The 26,481-nt window shown below is 36.3% G+C and overlaps 1 protein-coding gene across 1 annotated transcript in view; it reads right to left on the bottom strand.

Annotated features, from left to right (window-relative positions):
* Positions 1-1,221: 1,221 nt before the first annotated feature.
* CHSY3 (chondroitin sulfate synthase 3) overlaps positions 1,222-26,481 on the bottom strand; it is a 282,944-nt gene continuing 257,684 nt past the window's right edge. Inside the window, exon 4 of the mRNA XM_077768868.1 lies at positions 1,222-3,722. Within this exon, the coding sequence (XP_077624994.1) occupies positions 2,160-3,722 (1,563 nt within the window). The 3' untranslated portion in view covers positions 1,222-2,159. The remainder of the gene's footprint in view (positions 3,723-26,481) is intronic.

The following is a 26,481-nucleotide window of genomic DNA, read 5'->3' as shown; positions in this document are numbered from 1 at the left end:
GGAGTGATGCTTAACCACGACACTCACAGTTACCCGAATAAGGTAATGGCGGTAACAGACGTATACGATGCTTCAGGTTGCATTCATGCTGTGTTGCCCTTCAACCTTAAAGGAACTTTAAATAAGAGACCCTGCACAGATAGGAGAACACTCTTAATTTCACTAGTGTAATTCGAATAAATCTTTGGTCGGGAAATATTGCAGTACCTGAAAAAAAAAAAAAGTCACAGGAAAGCCTAAAGTGAGTCACAAAATAGAACTAAAATGCACTTATGTGAATTTTAGTGCAGTATGCGTGTATGTAATTAAGTTTAGATGAGATCTCTGCATTTCCTTGTTTCATCAGTAGAATTCCATGAGTATTACAGAGAATGCCACTGCATCACTGGGTAGTTGCCTCATGACTCGGGCTGTTTTTCAGTTGTCTCAGTTAAACAGATGAGCAGACCTTGATTTCTTTTCTTCATTAATGAAATCATTAACAATTATTAGTTTGCAGTAACTCTTCCCAAATGACCATCTTTACTGCATGTTAATCTATTGACTGCTTAGGAAAATAAAACCCGCTAAAAGAGCTAAGCCACATGATGTAGGAAAATAAGCTATTAAGAGGAAGGGTTTATGAAGGCCGAGAAAATATTAGAGCAGAGATCAATTCTGAATTGTTGGCCCTGTCAAGATTTTTAACATCTAAAAGTGCCATTAATTCCTTTCTAATGAGTCTGACATTATTAAAATTATATGTTATGGTCAAGGAGAGTGTCATCATATTTGTCACAACATTAAGCAATGTTATCTTTTTTTGAGACTCCCTGAATTTCCTCACCTAAAGAGACTGTTACCCTGTACAAAACCCATCTCTAAGGCAAAGGCTGTATGGCCTCCTAACAATCAGTTCCAAATAATGGTAGCAATTTACAGCAACTTTCAATTCAATTTTGATGCAAAGCTTAGTCCTACTGTGTGAAAAAAAAGAAAACCAGAACGTAGAACAGTATGCACAACATGCTACATTTTGTGGGAACCCAAATTAACCCGAGTTAAAGGCAGTTTCTGACCTGTTCTTGGTTCAGTTTGATCACAAAGCTGAAGAGATTGAGGAAGAATGCTTCTCCTGGAATGTAAATTATTCAATAAAGAAGCCACTCATTTTAATCAGTTGTGAAGGCCAGGATTTAAAGCATAATAACACAAACAGTATGCCCATAATCCCTTGTTAACTTTTCCAGTCTCTATAGTAAGCACATTTTGGTGAGCATGACCTCTATGAAATACAACAATATGACTGAAAGGAAACAACACAAACTTTTCAGTGTTTTTGAAAAAGATTACTGTTATACCTGTGTTTTATTATAAATAACCAGGTTCTGTCATATTTTATCTTCTTGCCAGCAAATGAAGGACATCGTTTCATAAAGCTTCTAAAATGTACATGAATATTTAATTAAATCATATTTCCTTGAGAAAATAAAGTTCATTCGCATTTATAGCAGACAGTTGTGAGGAGTACATAATTGTCAGAAGACCAGGGTAGCCCGTACCGGTTGCTTGTGGAACAAAACTCCTCAATTTTTAAAACTTTTTTTAAAAAATAAACATACAATCATAAGTGTTCATTTACTTTAAAAATTCTAAAGATGAAGAAAATTATTGTCTATATATTTAAGTCCTTGTATAAATTACAAAACTCAAGTTTATGTTACAGAGTCCCTTCCCCATAGGAAGCATAAAGCACTTTTGTGGTACCTTTCACCAGTAAATATTCGTATCACATTGAATTTAACAAACAAAATAAAAGTCGATATTGCATCTTTAAGCCCCAAGAGAACATTCCTTTAAGCTGTCTCTCACGATGAATGAGCTTCAAAAGTCATTTGATTGCCACGATTTAACTCGATCTCGAATAAAGATATATAAAAGTAATACATAATTGACTTCAGTAGAAATCTGAAATATCAGTGAACTGCAGACTCTTCTTGCTTGAGGTCAAGAAACACCCTTTGGAAGACAACCAAGAGTAGTTTAAGACCAGGATAACAAAATAAAATTATAACAATAATAATTATAATAATAAAAATAACAATAATAAAATAAAAATAACAACAACCAACAATGAGGTAAACTCCCCTTTAAAAAGGCAATATGTGTTGCCTGGACTGTCAGGAGAGAGTTCGATTATACCTGACACCCAAATGTTTTTCCAACCAGAGTTCAGCCAGTTGCATGGTTGAGGCAAAAGTACTTGCCTTGGATCCTAAACACATCTTATACTGCTTAGGGTCCAAGTTAGGGTCACAATGAACTGGATGGAAAATATGCACCACTCCTACTTCTTGGCTTCTGAAGGGCCTTAAGCCAGACAGAATGACTTTATTGTAGAGATCGACATCTTCCAGTCCCCAGCCTTGTATTGAGGTATCAAATCCACCTGCACCCAGAAGATCGCTTTTATAAATACAGGTAATTCCATAGCCATAGTCTCTCCAAAATCCAGTCTTCTTTGAGAAGACAAAGTCATCGTCAGTGGGAGGATTTCCCCCATTGGTTACCTTTGGGTCATACTGGCTAAAGATGATGGGGTAGTACACCTGTTGTCCCTGAATTGTATTATCTCTGCATCGCTGGAGAAAGTCTCCCCTGAAGATCAAGTCAACATCACAAAATAGCAGCAAAGTATCATTGTCAAACTGGGAAGAAGCCATTTCAAGACCAAGACCCCTGGAAAACTCTCCCTTCATTGGGATCAGGGTCATTTCTGCCTGAGGGTACCTGTTCTGGTATTCCTTTATCAGCTCAACATGCTTGCTGGAGTCTTGGCCAGAATCCCTACTGAAAAGGGTGATGACCAGCTTTACACTCTGCTTTGGAAGAAGACAAGTTTTTTCAAAGTTGTCCATGAATCTCAGGAAAATGTCATACCTTCCAATGAGAGGGACAAGGATGTGTATTTTCTTTTCATTGTGCCCTCCCATGTCTTTGGCACCTTGAAAAGAAGATAATATCTTTAAAGAATTAGATATAAAGGAGAACGACTGAGTGTCGCTGTTAATGCTCTCCACAAGCCTGTTGACGTCTAGCTCTTCAGTTTCTCTAAAGAAAGGCTTGCTGAACAACTGCTGAAGATACGCATGACGTCTCACCGGCACAGTCAGTTTCCTCCCCTTGTGTCTTTTATATAAGAGGAGTAAATCCAAAATGTACTCCACTCCATGCATGGGATCAACCCTGCGGTAGCCATACTGAATTTCCTTGAAGTCAATGAGCCGTCCCCTACTCTTGGCGTTTTCGTTGATCATCTCCATCACCTGGAGGACCGTGTCATCCAGTGCTGTTCTCAGGATGCTGTTGATGCTCTGTCGAGGAGGCTGGTTCTCAGATGCTGAGTAAAGGAGCTTCCCTGTCAGGAACTCCCATTCTATCACTTCATCTCTCTCCCGAGGCTGGAAGTGGTTGAAGGACGGCATCACTCCCAGCTGCTGGTCCTCCTTACTCACTTCACTGTTACTGAGCTTGCCCATCAGAGCACTCTCCCGGTGGAGCTGGATGGTGCGGTAGCGAAGTTCAGAAATTTTGCGGCTGAGCATGTAATTGTGAAGCCTGTATTGGTAGGCAGGCCTTTTGTTGGGGTGAAGTGTTATGGCTGCGTGGATTTTGCTGTTGTGAAGGTCTTGGATATAACCCTTCCGATTATGCTCATAATTTTCATGGAACAGTTGTTGCATCTGAAAAGTAAAAGAAACTGAGATGTTAGAATAAATACAGAAAGAAATAAAGCAATAAATGAAAACCTCTAAATTTAAAATATTTAATAAAAATTACTCATATGGCCTTTCATAACAAAAATGACTTGTAAAATTTATATTTAAAAGAAATGAAAACAGTTTTAAAATGTCAAATTCACACGCTCAAATTCTGTAACCTAACCTCCCGTTATATACAAATACTGGGCACAAAAGTCCAGCTATGCATTCCAAAGTAAAGAATCTTTGTCCTTCTATTCCTTTTGAAATCAACCCAAAATATCAAAGAAAATAAGAATTGAATATACCCCAAGCCCCATAAAGGATCACTGTGAGGGAGAGGCGGTGTGGATAGAGCATGGGCTTTCCAAGATAGACAGCTTCCCCTGAGGAGTAAACCCTGTGACCTGTTGCTTGGAATGGCCATACCAGACCCAGAGGAGACGTAAGTTTTATTGAGCATTCTGATACACCATCTTTAGAGAGTAAATTCTTTTTTTTCTCTTAAATTTTTCATACTTATTTATTTTTGAGAGAGAGAAAGAATGTGTGCATGAGTGGGAGAGAGGCAGAGAGAAAGAGAGATAAAGGATCTGAAGCAGGCTCCAAACTGACAGCAGAGAGCCCGATGTGGGCTCGAACTCATGAACTGGAAGACCTGAGCTGACGTCGGACGCCCAACTGAGTGTGCCACCCAGGCACCCCCAGAATAAGTTCTTGTTAAGGTAAGATGGAACAGAAATTCTATTGATCTATGCTAAAGGATCATGTCCAAATTCAGACATGTTTGACATCCTTATGAGCCAGAGAGTTTCTATGCTAGTATATAACAAGTTCACTATTTCAAATAGAAACAAAATGAGGAAAAATGTAGAGCTATGAAATCATACTTCAGACTGCCAGCTGACTCTTCCTTCTTTCTCAGTCAATAAAGAAACCTCCATTATACGCATTCAAGAGAAGGCCCATTGGAAAAGGAAAAGGAGGAGGAGGAAGAGGAGGAAGAGAAGGAGAGCTACCAGAGGCAGCAGGGACACGAGACAGCTGTAAGTATACTGATGAATAAAGATGAAAAGAATATTGCAAACTTATGAATACATATACAAAGCAAGCAAAAATTACAGACAAATCAAATAACTTAAGGAAAATACAATCTCCCTAAAATAAGAACTCAAGACATAGATACATGAGCTTAAAGAAAAGAAATAAAATGAAAGATGACCACATTACAAGAACCCAAGAAAGAGAACTGTGGAAAACACAGGAGGAAGAGACTTGAGATAATTTAGCAAAATAATGGAAATGTAAACGAGAGGCTAAAAGTTTGGAGATATAAATCTTTGTATATATACGCATACACATATATAAATATAAATATTTATATACATTCAAAAGCTTGAACATATATTCAGTATACCTGGATATATATTTAAGAAGATAAAATAATATATGTAAAATATATCTATGGGACATGTTTCCCTGAAAACAGAGGCAGATATATATCTATGTGTCATTAGGCCAAGAAGAAAAAAGAGCAGAATGAACAAACAAAACCCACTTTGGCTCCAAGTAGGAAAAGAGCAAGTCTTGTCACAACATTTCCCATAGAAACATCAATGCTGAAAAACAGTAGAGTACAGCTGAGGAAGACCCCGAGGAAGCAAATTAATGACTAATTAATTTCTAGTCAATCAAGCTAGAGCTCATGTTTACTGTAAAAAATAACTAACTTCTATCATGTAAAAGAACTTGTGGCAGAAGAGTGGTGATAAATACTCTGACGCTCCTCCCATGGAGAGATAGGGTCTTTGTCCCTTTCTCTTGGCCCTCAGGGATTCTGTCACTAAAACTAAGAGACCACACTAGAGGTAACACCGTGTGCCAGTTTCTGGATTGGCAGCTTCCACTTCTTGTCTTTGGAACTCCCAATCTGCAGATGCCAGCTGTGAAGTCACAAGTCTGAGTTAGTTTCCTTGTTCTGACCCCAGACTCAGAGAAGAAGTTGTCAGTTTTCTCTCTTTAAGACGTTAGGTAAGTTCCTTTTTACTTCTAGTTTGCTCAGAGCTTTTATCATGAATGACATTTCAAGTTGATCAAAGGCATTTTCCTGCATCCTTTGAGAGTACTGTGTGACGTCTTTCTTTTTTCTTTCTTATGGTGAATCACTACTTGAAATTCCAATATTAAACAACAATTTTATCCACTGATTAAACCCATCCTTTTCCTGATATATTATCTGCTTTATATACAGCTGGATTATATTTGCAAATGTGTGTTTAAAATACGCTGTGAAATACCAATTCTCCTCAATTTGATATATAGGTTCAATGCAATTCAATACAAATTCCACCCTTTATTAAAAAGAAAATGTTGCATTTGAGATTAATGGGAGGATTCTAACATTTACATAGAAATGAGGGGTGCCTGGGTGGCTCAGTCGGTTAAGTGTCTGACTTGGGCTTAGGTCATGATATCACTGTTTGTGAGTTCAAGCCCCATGCTGGGCTCTGTGCTGCCCACTCAGAGCCTGGAGCTTGCTTTGGATTCTGTGGCTCCCTCTCTCTCTGGGCCACCCCCCCACCCCCTCAGAGCTGCCCATGCTCTGTTTCCCTCTCTCAAAAATTAATAAACATTTAAAAAATAATACAAAATAAAATTTATATAGAAATGAAAAGTCAAGGATATTCAAGACAATGTTAAAAAAAGATATGCCACAGATTAAAAAGTGATAGAAGTTTATACAGTATGATCCTGATATAAGGATAAACAAATAGAACAAAGGACCAAAATAATCCATAAATAAACCTATACATGACTTATGACATCACTTGATTTACAACAAATAAAGACACTGAAGAGTGGAGAAGGGATGGTCTTTTCCGTCAATAACGCAAGAACAGTTGGATATTCATGTGGAAAAAAGGAAAAACTGATCCCTTCCCTCCCCCCACCCCCATATGGAAAAATCTATCCCAGACGGATAGTTGATGTAAATGTAAAAGTTTACCCAAGAAAATATCTGCATGACTTTTGACTGGGTGAAGAGCTCTTAAATATGACACAAGATACCAACCATAAAAACAGATTGATGAATGGGACCACATTAAATGTAATAACTCTGTTCCTTAGAAACACTATTAGAAGATTATAAAGGGTAAATTATATACATTTTAAAAAAAGAATTCATACACACAAAGGTAAAGTCAGAGTGGGAGCAGACTTTTGTTTTTATTATTTTTTTAATTTTTGAGACAGAGAGAGACAGAGCACGAGTCAGGGAGGGGCAGAGAGTGAGGAAACACAGAATCTGAAGCAGGCTCCAGGTTCTGAGCTTTCAGCACAGAACCTGATGCGGGGCTGGAACCCACGAATCGTGAGATCATGACCTGAGCCGAAGTCGGACGCCCAACCGACTGAGCCACCCAGGCGCCTCGACATTTTTTAACAGATCTTACCTAACAGGACTAATACCCAGAATATGTAATGAACCTATACAAATTAGTAAGAAAGAAGGACAAACCCAGATGAAAACTGGGGTTAAAAAAAACCCAAACCCAAACCCTTAATGGGCGCTTCCAAAAGAGAATATGCAAATGCCCAATTAACATACAAAAACATTCTCTAACTCATTCATCATCAGAGTAATGCAATTTAAAGTAATAATGTGATAACATTACAGACCTACAAGAATGCCTGAAACTAAATGCATTGTCAGGATTTGGAGCTCTCCTACATGGGTGATGAGGTTGTAACTTGGTTCAACCCGTGTGGAAAATGTATCAACTAAAATGACCACACACATTTCCTAAGACTCAGTAATTCTACTCTTAGTTACTTACATACCCAATATAAATACATCCATCCATACACCTAAATATATATATACACGAATTTTCATACCGGCATTACTCACAATACTCCCAACTGAAACCAACCCAAATGTGTATCAAGAGTAACATAAATTAATGTCATATATTCATATAATAACAAATGATAGCTCAATTAAAATAAATGCACTACTATACAATGTGGACAAATCTCACAAACAAGTGAAACAAGACATACAGAAAAGAATACATTTTGTTTGACTCTATTTACATGGAATTCAGAAACAGGTAAAGCTAACCTATGCTATTAGCTGTTAGAATAGTAATAAAAATTCAAGAAAGAGAGCAGGGAGCTCTAGAGTGCTGCTAATGTCCTATTTGTTGATCTAGCTCATGGTGACATGTACATATTCTATTTGCGAGCATTCATTGAAATGTTACTTAAGGTATGTTTGTCTGTTATAGTCCAATTAATAAAAGGTTTTATTTTCAAATTTTGATATACATGTATGTAGAATTAGGTAGGTTTTTCTGATATGTATGTATATAAATATGTGTGATGTTGTGGGTGGAAGGGAAGAAAGGAGGGGGGAAGACAGAGAGACAGAGAGAGAAAGGGAGGGAGAGAGAGAATATAAATCATACAAGTTTTCCTATAGAAGGTCACCTAAAAGGGGTAGGATGCATATGATAGCAGTTTCTTTATCTCCAGTATTTCAACTGAGATATTCAGCTTTTCAAATCACCATCATATGACTCTGAAGAACATAACAGTGGATATTTTGAGAAGGATTTTGGACTTGATTCAAAACACATTTTAACTGCATCCATTCTTTTCCCTCAAAACACATGGCAATATTTATTTAACATTCTGATTGATGAGAAATCCAATTAAATCCATAATTTGCAGTGAGCTGTTATATCTCCATTTTTGTGGTATTATTATTTTTAGCTGAAATTGCTTTCAATATTTTATTTAATTTTTTTGTTTTTATGCAAGAAGGTAAAAAAATATTTCAGATCACATATGAATGACTATACAACCTGTAAAAGGTACTGGCTACATGAAACGATTCTTTCTTAAGGCATGCTTTATAGTACTAAGAAGAAGGGGCAATGCTCAATTAAACAGGAAACAATGTTCAGAGGCAAACTGGGAAATTGCTGACTTAACCTTGCTCTTTTACTGCTATTAAAGTGATGAATACTGCACAATTTGATAAAGGTGACATTTTGTTATAAAACAAATACTATCTAAGTATTGAAATGTTTAACTAACTCATGTCACTCACATCATTAGAACCCAAGCTGTATCCATGGTCCTTATCTTTCTTTTTTTCAATGTTTTATTTATTTCTGAGAGAGAGAGAGAGACAGTGTGAGTAGGGGAAGGTCAGAGAGAGAGGGAGACACAGAATCCGAAACAGTCTCCAGGCTCTGAGCTAGCTGTCAGCACAGAGCCTGATGCAGGGCTCGAACCCACGAACCGTGAGACCATGACCTGAGCCAAAGTCGGACGCTTAACCACCTAAGCCACCCAGGCACCCCAGTCCTTATCTTTCTAATGTAATCCTTTGCAGAAATATTACAAATAGACCAAAACCATGATGGAGGCAATCCTTGGAAATCATGTATTCAGACACATTCCAGGAAGTACAGTAACGATGAAAGCATCTTGAATTCATGCCATGGTTTCCATGAAGAAACATAGGACATATCCAAATTTCCTCTTTTTATACGTAGAGAGGTCCAAGCTATATACTGTAAATGTGAGAACGTTTAAGAGCCTGGCTGCAGAGTTAGCCAGATTGGGATTTGAGTACTGGCTCCACCTTTCTAGGCCATTTCCTAGCCAAGCTGTATAAATCTCAGCCTCCCTATCTATAAAAGAAAATGTTAACTGCCACAATGTATATTAAAATGTTGCTCTATAAGAAAAATATGTACACAATGCTTAACATTGTGTCTGGCATATAGAAAACACTCAGTAAATGGCAACTGTATATAAGTAACAGTTCAAGGATTTGCCAATCTCCTCCTGAGGCTGTTCTTTTTAGCTAGGAATTTTCAGAGGAGAGTGGCACACTCTTACTGGCTTGCCTCATCTTCACTCATCTCTGGAAATGCTTGGAAATAGTTATAATTTGGCTGCATACACTCAGTGCTTCAATATATCTAATGTGCCACTGATGTATCTTCTGCTAACAACGGTCCTCCACATTTTACTATAAGAAATATAAGTTATTACTGTGGAAATTTCAGGAAACCAAGGTTCATGCTTAAGTGATTAAACCAGGGTCAACTGAGATATAAGAGATCACAACTACAATCAGAATAAGCAGCTGGTTTTATTACTTCTCACACTAAAATGTGAAAGTAGCAAAACACATTGAAGAAAAAGTGTAAAATTGTATTAGCTTGTTTTAAATAATTCAAGACCTCCAGTATAGGTGGGCTTCTTCTTTATAGAACTTTCAGTTGATTTCACACTGCTTCCAGAGATTGACATGGGAAGGGAACAAGCATTTCACACCAACAAAATCACAGCAACAATTAACATCAGTATGTCTTGATAGACCCCAGTGCTTCAACTCTCCCCCGCAACCAAATCTTACTCTCTGATAAGAAAATTACCTAAGAAGCTACAGAAAACTCTATTATAAAAATCAGAGAGCAGAAGAATAAGTGCCAAGATATAGACATATATTATTATTAGTCTTCTACTGTATTAACCTTCCATTTCCCCCTGCAATTTATGAAAAATGAAAACATAGCACAGATAATTTTTGAATTGATCATAGCCATATAAGTAAAGTACTTCCATTTCAGCAATTACATCTTCAAAGAAACAGTAAGGGATTGACTGCAAACAGGCACAGCAAAGTCACTTTTGGAGCAACCCAACGTTCAGAAAACTAGATTTGTTAACGGTTGCACAACTGTCTACATTTACTAAATATTACTAATCTGTACACATACAGGAGAGACTTTGGTAGAAGGTAAGTTAGCCTCAATAAGACTATTTTTAAAAGACATAGTGAATATTAAAAGTCATATACAGCCAACTCCATCTTTAAAAAACGAAAAGACCAGAACAATACGTAGTCACCAAAATATGTGTAAGTTTTCCAAAAGCTGAGGTTCAGCAGGGTCATCTGGAAGCAACGAGGGACAAAAGGCCAAGCAGAGCAATGTCAGGGGCAAAAGGGCTCAAAGGACAGTAGATCTCAGAAATAACCAGAAAAATACGCTGCCTGACAATGTAGGGTATAAAACCCACTGTGTGTATACAACTATGTGCAGGAGCTGAGGTGATCTGGGAGGGCCACATAAACCCCCGATGGAAACAGTTCATTTCAGGAAAGACAAAGAGCTACAGAACTCAAAGAATTAAGCCATGTTTAAAAATATTTTTTAAAGTTTATTTATGATTTTTGAGAGAGAGCACATAAGCTTGAGCCCGGAAGGGATAGAGAGAGGGGGAGAGCAAGAATCTCTGGCAGGGTGTGCGTTGTCAGGGCAGAACCTGATGGAAGGCTTGAATTCATGAACTGTGAGGTCATGACTCGAGCAAAAGTCAAGAGTTTGACACTTAAGTGCCTGAGTCACCCAGGTGCCCCTAAGCCATGTTTTTATGAAGCAGGTTTAATGTGAGGTAGTAGAGAGGACCCAAGCCTTTTCTTCATTGAAATCAGTGAGCTTAGAACTCTAACAAATATCCCTGCCAAAATATCTATGGTGAAGAGTTTGTCCACAGGAAAAGTCATTTTTTTAGTGATAAGTATGTTTCTGAAAAAGGAACACAGTACACAGTACCACAGAGTTTCTCTAAGAAAAAAAAAGACTAGATGAAAAACTAGCCTCTGCCGTCTCCTCCACACACCCTACCGAAAAACAGAAGCCATGGAACTGAGGGAAACATTAAGCAAGTGCTTGAAAAACATAAGAAGCGTTTTCCTGTATCTTTGAAAACAACAAAGTAGAAATAAAATATCTCAGAGATGTGATGGGGAGATGAAATGTCAGTTCACAGAACTAAGAAAGAAAGAAAGCATAAAAGACAAACTATCACATACATGAAAACAAAATCAGAAGGAAAGGAAGAGACATCAAGGGAAGTTCAGTAAGGGATAGGAAAGATGGAAAGTAGGAAAGCTTGGGGGTGTCTTGCTAGCTCAGTTGATTTCGAGGTTGTGAGTTTGAGCCCCTGTGAGGTATAGAGATTACTGAAAAAAATAAAATCTTAGGGGCACCTGGGTGGCTCAGTCGGTTCAGTGACCAACTCTTGATTTTTGATTCTGGGCATGATCTCACAGTTGGTGAGTTTGAGCCCTGCAGGGCGAGGGGAGCCGGCTTGGGATTTTCCCTCTCTTTCTCTCTCTCTCTGCCCCTCCCTCGCTTGCTGTCTCTCAAAATAAATAAACATTTAAAGACAAATAAAATCTTTTTTAAAAAGTAGGAAACCTTGAAAAATGGAATGGAAATAGTTACAAAGGATTAGAGAAATTAACATTCCTAAGAGTACTTGGTACATAGTAACTGCCATTAATAAGAGTTATAATAATTGTTAGATATTATTATCAGTGTAGTTGTTATTTGTCTTTACTATTGTCAAACAACAGTACTGAAAAAGTGAGCAAATGAGAATGGCCTTGATTAAGTTTTCCTTAAAAAATAATTCAAATATGCTCCGTATAGCCATCATTTGACTTCAGATCATCATCTAAAAACTAAAAAGCTGAATTGTCTTTATGAGGTCTCTGTTGAAACAAAGGAGAAACCTGTTCACGAACATCTTTTCAGTTCTCTATTAAGAACGTAGTTGCATTAATATTTTTTTTCTCTCAAGGAGAAAATTTCCTTACTTTATTTGTGTAAAGAAGCTCTTTCAATTTAGTGCAAATACTTTTGTTCTGCTTATCTCGCTCCATTTGTTGTTAAAAGAAAGGATCTTCTAACTTAGAAAATTTTCTTTGAATCTCTTCCTACAAATGAGATTAAGGAGGATTTGTAGAAAAAAAAGGCATTCTTGTTCTAGGAAGTACAGACTCTGTAAATCAGAATAATATATGAATGTGAATAGGAAATAATAAATCATTAAGTGGCATAAAATATAATGACAAATGTGTACCTACAGGTTGGGTAATTTGCTTTGCAAATGTTTACGCTCATTTTATTCTCTATGATTTAGCAATGCACTATTACATAACTAAATGAGGAGTCTTACTACCCTTAATGGAAATGCCTTATGATCTTTCTTTTATTTTATAGAACCAGTAAATATGAAGGTTACAGGCAAAATAGTGACTTTTCAAATGAACACTCTTATTTCCCCTCAATTATGGTCTTCGAGTATTAACAGTAAAGTTCTTAAAGTATGTCCTGCTTCTCCAGTGATAATGCCATAATGAAAACTATATCTAATTCTAAATATTAAAGAGAAGAAATGAGTTTGGTAAAAATAAATATTCATATATCATTCTCTAATCATACAGTGAATGACAAAAATGTTAAAGGAAACAGCTTGGATAAGCTATTCAATGCAAAGATCTATTTTTTATTTTTATTAAAAAATTTTTTTTTTTAAAGTAAGCTTCATGCCCAGTAGAGAGCCCAATGCGGGGCTTGAACTCACAACCTTGAGATCAAAACCTGAGCTGAAATCAAGAATTGGAGGTCTAGTCAACTGAGCAGCCCAGGGACCCTGCAAAGATCTAGTTTAAACATGATAAGATATGCTCTTCCTCCTATCATCTTTACACGTTTGTCACATAAGTTAAGAGCATTATTTTGGTACTAAGTCTTATAAAAATCATGGCACCTCGGAAATAGACACATCTAATCCACATATTCTAAAAATTCAATGTACAATCTGTGATAAAATTGCATGGAACTAAAGACATGTGTACATACCCACACACAAAAACAATTCCAGGAAAACTGCAGCAATCTGAATATGATCAATGGAATATATCAATGTCAATATCCTGGTTGTGATATTTAACTATAGTTTTGCAAGATTTTGCCATTAAGGGGCACATGGGATTGGATTTCTTTGCAATACTTTTTTTAAAGAAGTATACAAATCAATAATTAACTAAAAGTAAAAGGTTTAATTAAAAATCACATGCAAAAAATTTAAAAGAAAATATTTTAGCAGCATCGGGTTGGCTTAGTCAATAAAGCATCCTACTCTTGATTTTGGCTCAGGTCATGATGTCACAGTTTGTGGGTTCAAGTCCCCCATCAGGCTCTGTGCTGACAGTGACGGGCCTGCTTGGGATTCTCTGTCTCCTTTTCTCCCTGCCCCTCCTGTGCTCTCTTTCATTCTCAGAAATAAATAAACAAACATTAAAAAATATTTTGTCACATTTCTTTTTTTTAAATCACCCCTAGCGGATACTAAAAACAGCAAGTGTTGAAAATTTATAGTTCAAAGGATGCAGATGTGATGCTGCCTTTTATTCTTGGTAAGCCAATGTTCTAAATGAATTTGAGTTTAAAAAGTGTTAAGTGAGCAGTGCATTTTCCAGCTACTGTCAGTCCCATAGACTTTCTTTATGTTCCCTTCATGAATTTGAGTTCCTGGAGGGTATCTGAGTTCTTGGATATCCTTTTAAAGTAACTTAAAAAAAATCTTAAAATGTCTTTTCCTTTTGAAATCCTGTCACATGCTTATTTATTTTATTTAAATAAAATTTTAATGTTTTATTTTAAACATAAATGAACCTTGAGGACATTATACTAAGTGAAATAAGCCAGTCACAAAAAGACAAATTCTATAGGAGTCCACTTAGGCGACGTACCTAAAGTAGTCAAACTCATAGAAACAGAAAGTAGAATGGTGGTGTCCAGGGGTAGACGGAGTAGAGAAGGAAGAGTCGCTCAATGGGTAGAGAGCTTCAACATTGCAAGAGGAAAAGTTCTAGGCATTTATTGCAAAATAATGTGAATACAGTTGCCACTATGGAACTGTACACTTAAACATAATTAAAATGGTTTCAAAAAAGTTTTGTTTTTTATTTCACACAATCCTCAACTTTCCTAAAGAGGAATACAAGTCACAGTGTGGCCAATTAATGCACTTTGTTGTAAGTGTATTAATTATAGATTAGCTCTATTTATGAGCAAGTTCTCTCTCCTGATAGCAAAAAATGGTTCCCTTTGGCCACAGGTACACGTTCTGTACATTATAATTCCACAGTAAGAAAAGCAGACCTTGACACCCACAAAGGGCAGAGAAGTGATACAGGAAAGACTGAACGCTGTTGATAGCAATGAATAACAGCACTGAGCTGTACCTCAGGCCAGATCACCGTCAGACTTTCTGGTTTCCAGGGACAGTACTTCTGTTTCAGGTAGGTTAGCTCTGCAGCTTAACTTGCAACCTAAAGAGTCTTGTCATAAATGACCTGATAGGTTGGTACATTTTCATTTCAGCTCTGTACTAATGTTCTGTATGATTTGTCCCTGTTTGATTAGCTAATCCAATCTTGATTGAAATCCTATGGGCCATCTATACCATTAAAACTGGTACTTGTCTTCCTGCTACATTTCATTTTCTTAGCTTTGTTAGTTTAAAATAAAATCTGTCAGACAACACAGAAAATAGCTCCCAGATACCAACCCTTATATGTAAGTTTTCTCAGCAATATATATTCTCTACAGTTTAAAAATATTTCAGACAACACTGAAAATAATCAGGTGATAGCAATTCCCCAGCAGGGAAATTCTAAACACGTGCTTTCTAAGGCAAATATCAAAGAGATTTAAAATCAGAAAGAAATCACTAAGTTAATGAGATTTCATTTCATAATGGTATCATGGCACATACCGTTTCTTAGTTTATTTTTTTTTTAATTTTTATTTATTTTTCTAGAGTAAACTCCAAGCCCAATGTGGAGCTCAAACTCATGACCCCAAGTTCAAGAGCTTCATGCTCTGCTGAATGAGCCAGCCAGGTGCCGCAAGCATCTGTTAGTTTAATTAAACCCATATGCCTTAATTAAAATAAAATAAATAAATACTCCTATCAAAATAAATAAAATAACACTCCAATAAAAAACACAAAACTAAAATAATGATAATTAAACTTGGCCACTCATTAATTTGCCTGATTTAGCCTGACCTACCTACATTTAGGCAGGGACCATAAAGATGCTTCCTGATACATAGTTAAGATAATAGACTATTTATTTTAATAATAGTCTATTATTAATTTTTAAATAAAATTTTAATATTTTATATTAAATATTTAATACTTTTAAAATTAATTTTAGGGGAGCCTGGGTGGCTTAGTCGGTTAAGCGTCCGACTTTCCGACTTTCGCTTAGGTCATGATCTCGCGGTTTGTGGGTTCGAGCCCCGCGTCGGGCTCTGTGCTGACTGCCAGCTCGGAGCCTGGAGCCTGTTTCAGTCTATGACTCCCTCTCTCTCTGACCCTCCCCTGCTCACGCTGTCTCTCTCTCCTAGAAATAAATAAAACATTTAAAAAAAAAATTAATTTTAAATAAAAATTTAAAATTTTTAAATTTTTAAATTTTTTAAAGAAAAATTAATAATAGACAATGGAAAAGAGGGAGGTTATCACTTCTAGATTAGGCTTTGAAGACCTTTGTAAATCAAAATGTAAAGACAATAGTTCCCATAGCATTTTGAAAGACATAAACGTGGTTAATGAATGTACCGTATCCAATGGAGGAAATACATGGGACTATTCGATGGTGCTGACCATGCATAAAATTATACCTCGATTTCCAAATAAAAAAAGAGAAAATGATCTCTTTTTTAGCTCATGGGTTTTATTCCAGTTATAAAAGCTTTCAAACTCCAACTAGAGTCCTACTTAACTAAATTTAAGCACTAAAGTTAAAGGCAAAGATTTTCTTTGTTGTTGTTGCTGATTTCTTTAATTTCCTTTTTTCCTAAATTCAAGCCACCAGTCACTTATCCTAATGAAAGACTTATCATAACCTATCTAATTCTGTATGAACATCAGGTCATCCACCAATGTAGAAGGTATAAGAATGGGGCAGCTGAGAACTGGAGATGCTAAAAAAAAAAAAAGCAACAACCCCCCCACTGCCCCCCAATGGGAGAGTAACCAGCCTTGCAAATTCCCTGAGCTGACAAAAGCAGTTTAAGGCATACAAACCAAGCTTCATTTAGCTTATTTGGCAAGACTAACTTGATTTGGGTCATTTCTTGCTTATGCCCCTGGAAATCATAAGCAAAACCTGAAATGTTTCCCAAGGTTGATATGACATAACCACTGAGCAATTCCCTATCGTTAAAAAAAAAATCCTAACATTCTACTCAATCACTGAAGAATAAACAGTCACTGCCTTTCCACTGTATAAGCTACTTTATAAAAATATACCCCTGAGACTCTTTCTGTGTTTTGGTTTGAGTTCTCCTGTTTTTCAAACTGTCTTTTTGGTGCGTACACGATAAAATTTTACTAAAGTTTAGCTGGTGAGTCACTGTTTTTACTTCTGCTACTTCTAAACTTTTGGACAGGGCAAACTTATGGATATTTTGTCTAAAGAATGACATAGACTTCTGTAATTATGGACTTTGGCTACTGGACAATTTTTAGTGATAGCCATTAATATTCCTATAGTAACCCTCAGGGCAATTTGGAGTGCTGTTATTAAGAGGCTAAAACTTGATGACCTTCCAACAAATAGAAGGAAGGCTATTATATGGTATTCAATGTTAATTGGTTTGTGCAGTTTCTCCTGTCAGTAGAAGGTATCTGTTCAAATATAGTTTGAAATGAAAAGGAGACATTATATTGGTGAGATTTAAGAGTAACATCTTCTTATTCATTATGTATAAAATTGACTTCAGCTGCCAGTACATTCAGAGTACCGTCTTATTGGATAAACTGGATTAGAGATCACAGTGAAATGCCAAGTGCATTGTAGATACTCAAGAAAGCTAGTGGAATCCAAGTGATATAAACATTGAACACATGAGAAAGATAACACATGAGAGAGATTCTATGACAATTTCCTTTGGTAACTTCCCTGCCCACACCATTCCTAATTCAATCCTCCCCAACCTTTTGGCTGCCTCTCTTACAGAATAAATAACTCTTTCATTCATTTAAAAATATTCATTGAGTTTCCAAAATGTGTCAGAGGCCATGGATAGAGCCACAAAAGAAACATGGTCCCTGCCCTCATGGAGTTAACTGCCTAATGAGGAGACAAACACTAAATATATAGATTCATAAGTAGCTCTCTAATTTTGACAGGTGCTCACTGCACTAATTATACCATATTGTATTTGCTGCTTTACTTGACTGTGTGCCTTTCTAGATGGCTTATTGCCAGAGGGTAGCCTGGGCCTAATACTTCGTAAAATATTTATAATTAATTTTTAATAAGTTAACGTATTCCACCCCTCCCCCCAAACAAGTTGGTAACCTAAACAGGGATCAAAACATTTACTGTAAGAACTTTAATTCTCTCATGGAAAATTCTCAGCATTCCACATTATTTCCTAGGCCTCTGAATGTTTCCTCAAGTTGAAATGTAAAATGTAACAGAAGACTTCAAATATCTGTGTTGTGGAAGGCTTGGCACTTATCTTAAAGCTTTTATATCTTACTTAAGTAGTGACTCGCAGTCCAGTACTACCGTACCATGACTGATGGTGGTCATACATCTCTTTACTATTTCCGTAATTGACACAGTCATCCAAGCAGGGAGAAAGGTCGAGGACACCCATCATCATTTCTGCTTTGTGCCACTGGAATGTGAAATGATTGTAGGAGACTAAACTGATTCTAAATCATGCTGGGTTCTGTCTCATTAATAATTTCTGCGCAAATAAATGAGGTGCTGCTGGGAGACCACAGTTAAGGAGAATGAAAGCAATGCTACAAGAAGGCCTTTCCACCTGTATGGAGACAAGAGTCTTCCTTTCAAGAAACAGAGCTATAGTTCATGCAGGAAACTGTTAAAGGACTGTGGAGTTAGGCTTGGCTTTGGGGGACATTTCAATCACTTAAAAGAAAGGAAAAAGAAAACAGAAACTCTCCTGTCTGTTTCTCTGTCATTTTTTCAGCTTGTGCTGATATGTGTCTATCTGGAGCTAAAATCCTGGCTTTGCAATTAAGGCCCAGTTTTGAGGTCTGTTCTTCCATTCCCAGTGTGACCCAGAAGTAGTGACAACTTCTAAGAAAAGAAGTGCTGGACTGTTTTCCGTAGTATATAAAACATGGTTAACATCTATCTGGTATAGATGAAGTACTCAGTAGATATATCTGTATTATTGCTTAGTAAACTTTAGATGTTAAGATTTCTTGCACTCTAAAGCAGATTGCAAAGATAACCCCATTAGCTTTAATTTGGTACATTACTCATGAGCAACTTTTAGTTATACATAAAATTTAAACATTGGAAGATTTATATCCATTTGCCTGTAGGAAGGGACTTATATTTTTAGATCAGTTCCTAGATCATCAGGTAAAATCTAGAAGTCCACCAATGGGTGACCAACATGGCCTTAACATTCCCTTCAATTTGACTAAACTTCAGACAGGTTTCCTCCTGACTTCAGGTCCCTGACCTCCCTTTTCTTAGAGTCTTTACTTTAGAAAACTCGCCTACATTCTTCTTCTGCTCCTTTGATTGGGAAATCTTCTAGCCTCTTGCCAGCGTTACAACCCAACAATGTCTTTCCCAATGACTTGGGAACCACTCCTTTGAAATGTAATCACTAGGAAAGAGCTCCTATCTCCCAGTCTTTGTGGGAGGGTAGTGAGCTTGAGCTCAATAAGCACCCATTAACAAACACAGGTGGCCTAATAACATTGACCAACATCCTTGCTAAAGTCCTCAAGTACCTTTTCATTAGCCCACCCTAGTGCTTAAAACCTCTCCTGCCTTTTATTTCAGCAGTACTTGAATTCAATCTCTCTTCCATACTGCAATCATTTTGAATAAAGTCTTCCTTGGCTGTTTAACTCTGCCCTGTGTAGTTTTCTTTCTCGTGGGTCACAGACAACACTTAGTGAAACATTGTGTTACAGCCCTTAGCTCCCTTGATCTGCTTAAAACTCTCCTCTCATTAGCTAAAAGAAAAAAAAAAAAAGAAGAAGAAGAAAAAGAAAGGCTCAAATTAAGATCCTATTCCTTATGGTGTAATCAAGGAGATAAGTAGTGCTTCCTTCCAGCTGATTTTATTAACATTAAAGTTTTATGATAAATTATGATGATCCCTAGAGCTAAACACCCAATTAAAATAACATAAGCATGGCAGGATGTCTATTATAATGTTTTCCTAGAAGAAAATTCCTAATTATAACGCTGTAGACTTCTGCTTGGGCACACAACTGCTGTGGGAATGGATGGGAATCACAGCTCTAATTAGCAGGTAGGTGTTTCCAAGATGGTGCTAACTCAGAATAAGTGAAGTCTGATCTTTTAAAAGTCAAGTTTTCTGGAAATGAAAACACAAAGACTTGAGTCACTTTGACCGTGCTAATTTCAATGACATTTCCTTACTGCAGACCGGGTATAGCTCATCTGTGTTTCTCAATATAAAACTGTCACAACAGGAAAGTATAATTTACCTTAAAAATTAATAAAACCATTTCATGGGACCCAGTAAGTTTCACAATGCACTCATTAGCTTTAGTAAAAGAGTAAAGGATAATCTGGGTTTCATATCTGCACAGTGATTGTTCAAAGTGGGTTAAAAGGAGTTTAAATCTTTGTTCTGCTTGAGAAGATAAAATAAATGACTTATTTTTAGTCCTAAAAGTCAAAGGTAGAATTCCAAGAAGAAAATGAGTGAGAACCAAGGAAAATAACAATGATTAATATATTCAATGAGTTAAAAAGCTGTATTTGATAAATAAGGAAACTATACACTTCAAATCTCACTACCTACTGGATTTGTTTTCAACACTACTGCTCCCAATATTGGACAGCATTTTACATTTGTCTTACATAATGTTGACAGTGTTATTTTTAAAAACCAGATAACTTAAAATTTTCCTATGAATATTAAATCCGATTTTTTTATGCTTTGTAGGGCTAATCTCAGTGGCACATTCATTGTGAAAATAGTTCACAAAAAGGCAGATGACTTGGAATCACAATTTAATACATGGGTTGTAAGACAGGTAACTATTTACAAGGAAAAACAGGTCCTTAGCTCTTTTCCTACCTCACAACTTATACTGAGTACGTTATATACATATCCATATCCATATGTAATCATGTACATACATTATGTGTATGTATCTCAGATGTATTAAAGACCTAAATCCTGTTAGTACCATCCCTACAGAAAGAAAAAAATACAATAAAAGAATGGAAAGAAAATGTAGGTAAACACTTACATTTTCTAAGCATGTGAAGTCCTTTTTTTAATTAAAAATTTTTGTTTTTAACGTTTATGTATTTTTGGGAAAGAGACAAAGAGACAGAGAGAGACAGAGCCCAAGCAAGGGAAGGGCAGAGAGAAAGGGAGACACAGAATCCAAAGCAGGCTCCAGGCTCTGAGTTGTCAGCACAGGACTTGAACCCACGAACTGTGAGATCATGACCTGAGCCGAAGTCGGACACTCAACCGACTGAGCCACTCAGGTACCCCAGGAAGTCCTTTTTTAAGCAAAAACAAAAGTATAAACAAAAAGTAGAAATGAAAAGCAATAGGTGTTAATAATACATTAAAGTATTCCCATATCAAAAGTACAATAAATAAAATTTAAAAACAATTAAATTGAGAAAGTGATTTTTGCAACAGTGATGATACATCAGAAGTTATTATCCTTAGTATTTCATCAATCTAACTTTGCTTTCCTTTAATCTGCATCACCAATTACAATCTGTTTTACTTCTTACCTATCTCTTGAATCTTGATTCTCTTCTTTACATCTTCAGGACAGCTGCTCTGGTTCAAGATACCAAGAACTTTCTCTGTGTTTCTGCAAAAGTCACCTGTCTGATTGTGTCTCAACCGGCCACACTGTAAACAGTTCTCCATGATGCAATACTACTCATCTTTCCAAGATCCAGATATGATCATGTGACTCTCCTTTTCCCTATCAGTGGCATCCAGTGCTCTTAGAATAATAATGCTCTGAGAAAAATGCATTCCTATCCAGCTTTCTCTGTTACCTGTCCCCCTCTATGCTTCAGCCATAATGGCTTCTTCTCTCCATAGTATCTTTGCACATGCCCTTCCCTCTCCTTGGAATGTTCTCCTTCTTATTCCATTCTTCTTCTATTTAACTATTACTCAGCTTGACTATCATTGCCTCATGGATCCTTTCTCTGACTAGTTCAGGACTGACAGATGTTCTTCTGGCACTAGGTACCATTCTGTCCTATTTATTTAGCTCAGTTTTAATTTTACACTGGTTTATTCATCTAAAAGTGAATTTGGGAGTTCTCTGAAGGCTAGAACCAGGCCTTCTTATTATTCTATCTCCCGGGCCTAATATGCTGTAAATGATGCAAGACTAGGGTTGTGTGGGGATTGGAGCCTAGATGTACATCCCATGTCTATGAGTAGATTTCCAGATTTTCAGACAAGACAGACACTTAAATATCCAACTAGTATAAATTTGGTCCGTAAGTCCCTGCTTTACAACCCATTTCAGCACAGTGATATATTGAAAGTGGAAACAATAAATAAAACATACATAGTAAAACAAAGAAGTAAATATAGTTTCTTCTGATTTCCCAGTTCTCTATCTGGTACAATTATTTTTCTTACTGATTCATAAATATATATATATATATATATTCATCACTTCAGCAACATCTCAGACTACTTTTTTCTACTTCCCACCGTCCTTTTCAAAACATTTTCTTTCTTTTTGACAGTGCTTCCTAATTATCTTTTCTTTTTCTTCCCCTTTTATGGCTTGGATCATGGTTCAAGTCTGAATTACTGCAAACATCCCCATTATGGGATGCAGACATCAAAGAAGTCACAGAAGATAAAGATACAAATGAAATTTCATGGATAATTTTGAACACACTAAATCAGGAACTCCAGAGAAAGCAGGGGGATATATCAGCAGCACCCTGGTCCCTCCTCCATTCAGAGCAGCTCTGATTTGAGCTGTTACATTATTTGGTTTGTAAGTAATATTTCACTTGAAAAAAGTTTCTGCAAAAGGTAAAGAAAACGTTTGAAAATCACTCTTCTCAATCACCTGAGGTTGCACTCTCTGCATAGCCCTACCAATGTAAATGCCACTCATCCTTTAATTCCAGCTACATTCCTACTACACACACACACATCCTGTATCAATTCTAGGACAGGCTACCCTTTCTTACCAAGGTTATCACAGAACTTCTTATATCATGCAGTTTGGTGTTTACTGTTAACATCTGCTTTCTCATTTTTTTTTGTTTTCTCAACTACAGATCTATCTATCTGTCTATCTATCTTTCCATCCATCCATCCAATTATCTAGTTATTTTTCAATCCTCCCCTTTACAGTTAGACTATAAATTTATTTTGGCAAAGATACTATCTAACAGATTTTACATTGACCTCACTATGACTAGTATTGGGATGAGTAAGGATAACAAAATCTGATTAAATGATCATGATATTAATGAGGAAGAAAAAAGAAATACATTGTTTTGGGAAAAAAAATATTCTTAGAGTAGAATTTAGGACAAATGAGAGCAGCTCTTTGGGATCCCAAGTTGAGAAAGATCCAGAAGTTGAAGGGAAAAAGTGCCCTGATCCACTGGGAGTGAATCCTGTGGGACTGGCATTTGGCGTTTGTGGTAGGAAATTAAATGTGGAGTTACTCTCTTTCTGCTTAGATATCTTCTTTGTCAAAACAGAATACTTATGTATGTTTACACGAATTATTTAAAAAGAAGGGGGCGCTTGGATGGCTCAGCCAGTTTAGCACCCAGCTTTGGCTTAGCTCGTGATCTCACCATTCATGAGTTCGAGCCCTGTGGTGGCTCTCTGCTGTCAGTGCAGGACCCATTTTGAATCCTCTGTCTTCCTCTCTCTCTACCTCTCCCTCATGCTTTCTCTCTCTCTCAAAAATAAATAAATATTTTAAAAAGAATTAATAAATAAAAAGAAAAAAATTAACCAAGCACAAAATATACTTTGTCCATTTATGACAAATATTTTCCATTTTTCTATAAAATAAGATCATGTACATTACTAATAGTTTTATTCTACTCTTCACACATTAAATTTTATTTTGTAAACAAAATTTATTCTGAGAACATGAACCAGCTCAGATATTGCCTTTACATCTGCTTTCCATGTAATCTTTCCTTAAACTATTTTTTACTCCAGGAGGGTGGAGCTGGTCATTAAGAAGTTCATAATAAATAAATTAAATAATTCATATACCAGAGCGCTGATTTGCACAAGCTGCACTGATTGAAAAATTGCTTGTTTGATGACAAAATAAACTTGAAAGTAATTGCAATTACATAGAGAAGGCACAATATTGCTGCATTCACATCACCTGAGTTTAGATCTAAGTTGATTGTGCCATTGTAATTTATTCTCTCTGTGTTATGGTGAGATCAACACGATGACTGGCATGAAGCTTTCCTATCACCTCCCAAGAATCCCTTCATGGGTGTCTTGTAGCTTTGTCCCAAAACTGCCCCTCAGAGAAAGCATAATGAGAACGTACAGACAAAAACAAAACCAAGGATATGAATCTTGATTGTTGGTTTTATGGTTTTTACAAAGGATTACAGGAAGGAGTTGATTTTACAAGTAAGACCATTGGACTGGGAGTCTACTGCATAGTTGTGTGATAGTGAGCAAATCACATTATTTGTCTCTGTCAATCTTCTCACCTAGTAATTGGGGAGAATAAATCATTGCCCATTCACACGTACAATGTTGGTGCGAAGATCAAAGAATAGCTATGGACGCCAGGGTGGCTCAGTCGGTTGAGTGTTCGACTTTGGCTCAGGTCATGATCTCATGGTTCTTAGGTTCCGGCCCTGCCTCAGGCTCTGTGATGACAGCTCAGAGCCTGGATCCTGCTTCAGATTCTGTGTCTCCCTCTCTCTCCCCATCCCCGCTGTGCTCTGTCTCTCAAAAATGAATAAATGTTAAAATATTTTTTTTAAAAAAAGAACAGTTACGTGAAAACATTAAAGTATATTTATATCTGTGATACATTATTTAAATGAGTGGTTTAAAAGAAGAGATGTGGAAAATATGTATCTCTGGGTAAATGTGAATGTTTTATAAATGTCCCGATAAATCAAGGAATGACATTTATTACATAGATATATTTATTGATGAAAGCTCTAAAGAGGAGTAAAATCGATTGACAGAATAATAATTTAATAAAAGTCCTTTCTAACCTAAATTTGAAACATTACCCATGGATACTGTTAATTTTCAACTATTTTTCTAGTAAAAAAAGTCAAGTGTTATTCACCTTGAGGTCAGTAACTCTCATTGGGGTAAGGGTGTATGAAAAGCTTGGGTACATCGGGCTCTGTGCTGACAGTTAGCTCAGAGCCAGGAGCCAGTTTCAGATTCTGTGTCTCCCCCTCTCTCTGACCCTCCCCTATTCATGCTGTCTCTCTCTCTCTCAGAAATTAAAAACATTTTTAAAAATTTACAAAAAAAAAAAAAAGAAAAGAAAAGCTTGGGTAGGGTATATAGTAGTATAGTTGGAACAAAACACATTCTAAGGCAATTATCATTGCTTTCATATTTTATTAACCATGTTTTCTCAATCTAAAGTTTTGTTTTCTTCTGTCTTCATTTGAGAGAGAGAGAGAGAAAAAAAAAGAGAGAGAGAGAGAGAGAGAGAGCGCGAGTGCGAGCACCAGCAAGGGGGAGGAGCAGAGGGAGAGAGGGAAAGAATCCCAAGCAGGCTTGGCCCTGTCATTGTGGAGCTTGATCTCAAGAGCCATGAGATCATGTCCTGAGCCGAAATCAACAGTTAGAGGCTTAACCAACTGAGCCACCCAGGTGCCCCTAATTTAAAGGTTTAAATAAGAGCAAGGAAGGATATTAGGTTAGGAAGTTAGTTGACACAGACCAGAAAACTTGGTTTTCAATAATTTACTTTAGAAATCAGGATTTTTTAAAGCTTATTTATTTATTTTGAGAGAGAGAGAGAGAGAGAGAGAGAATGAGAACCCCAAGCAGGCTCGGAGCTATCAGCACAGAGCTGGACCCAGGGCTTGATCCCATGAACCATGAGATCATGACCTGAGCAGAAACCAAGAGTTGGATGCTTAACCAACTGAGCCACCCAGAACTCAGGATTTCTTATGAGCCTCCTTTATGAGGAAAATTAAGGATGCTTTCAAATTAGATGTTATCTTATTTCTGAGTTCCTAAAATAATTTGTTAAGGTCTTTTTGTAAGACAAAATAGTCAAACTACACTGTAAGGGACTAAAATCACTCAATTCTAAATCAGAAGCATTATGTTAAAATGAAAGTGGTGAGAAGATGCCATGAGCATTCTTTTATTGTGGCAAGTTTGTAATGATTGCGTAATTGACTGATACACTTTGCAACCATGCCAACTTTATAATATACATTACAATGTGCCTTCAAAAATCCTAATAAGTAATGTATAATAACTATTAAAGAGAAATTAAAAATACAAACACTGAATAAATTAGAAAATTTATCAAAATCCTGAAAGAGGAAGAAAGTCTTTAGAAATTAATTGCTATATTAGTTATAAATAAATTCATTAATTAGAATTTATCAAAAGACCTTTTTAAATAAACAATGCAGTTCCAGAAAATTATACCAAATTATATTTTAAAAATTATATTAAAATTATGTTTATAATGTTTATAAAATATAATATAAAATTTCTAAATAAAATAGAATATTTTATTTTATAAAATTATATTATAATTTAATATAATATAAAAATTATATTTAAAATGGAACTCAATA

Source organism: Crocuta crocuta, unplaced genomic scaffold (assembly GCF_008692635.1).
Source record: "Crocuta crocuta isolate KB4526 unplaced genomic scaffold, BGI_CrCroc_1.0 scaffold64, whole genome shotgun sequence".
Lineage (NCBI taxonomy): Eukaryota > Metazoa > Chordata > Mammalia > Carnivora > Hyaenidae > Crocuta > Crocuta crocuta.
Note: the sequence above shows the minus strand (reverse complement) of the source record. Positions and strands in the feature narration are given on the sequence as shown.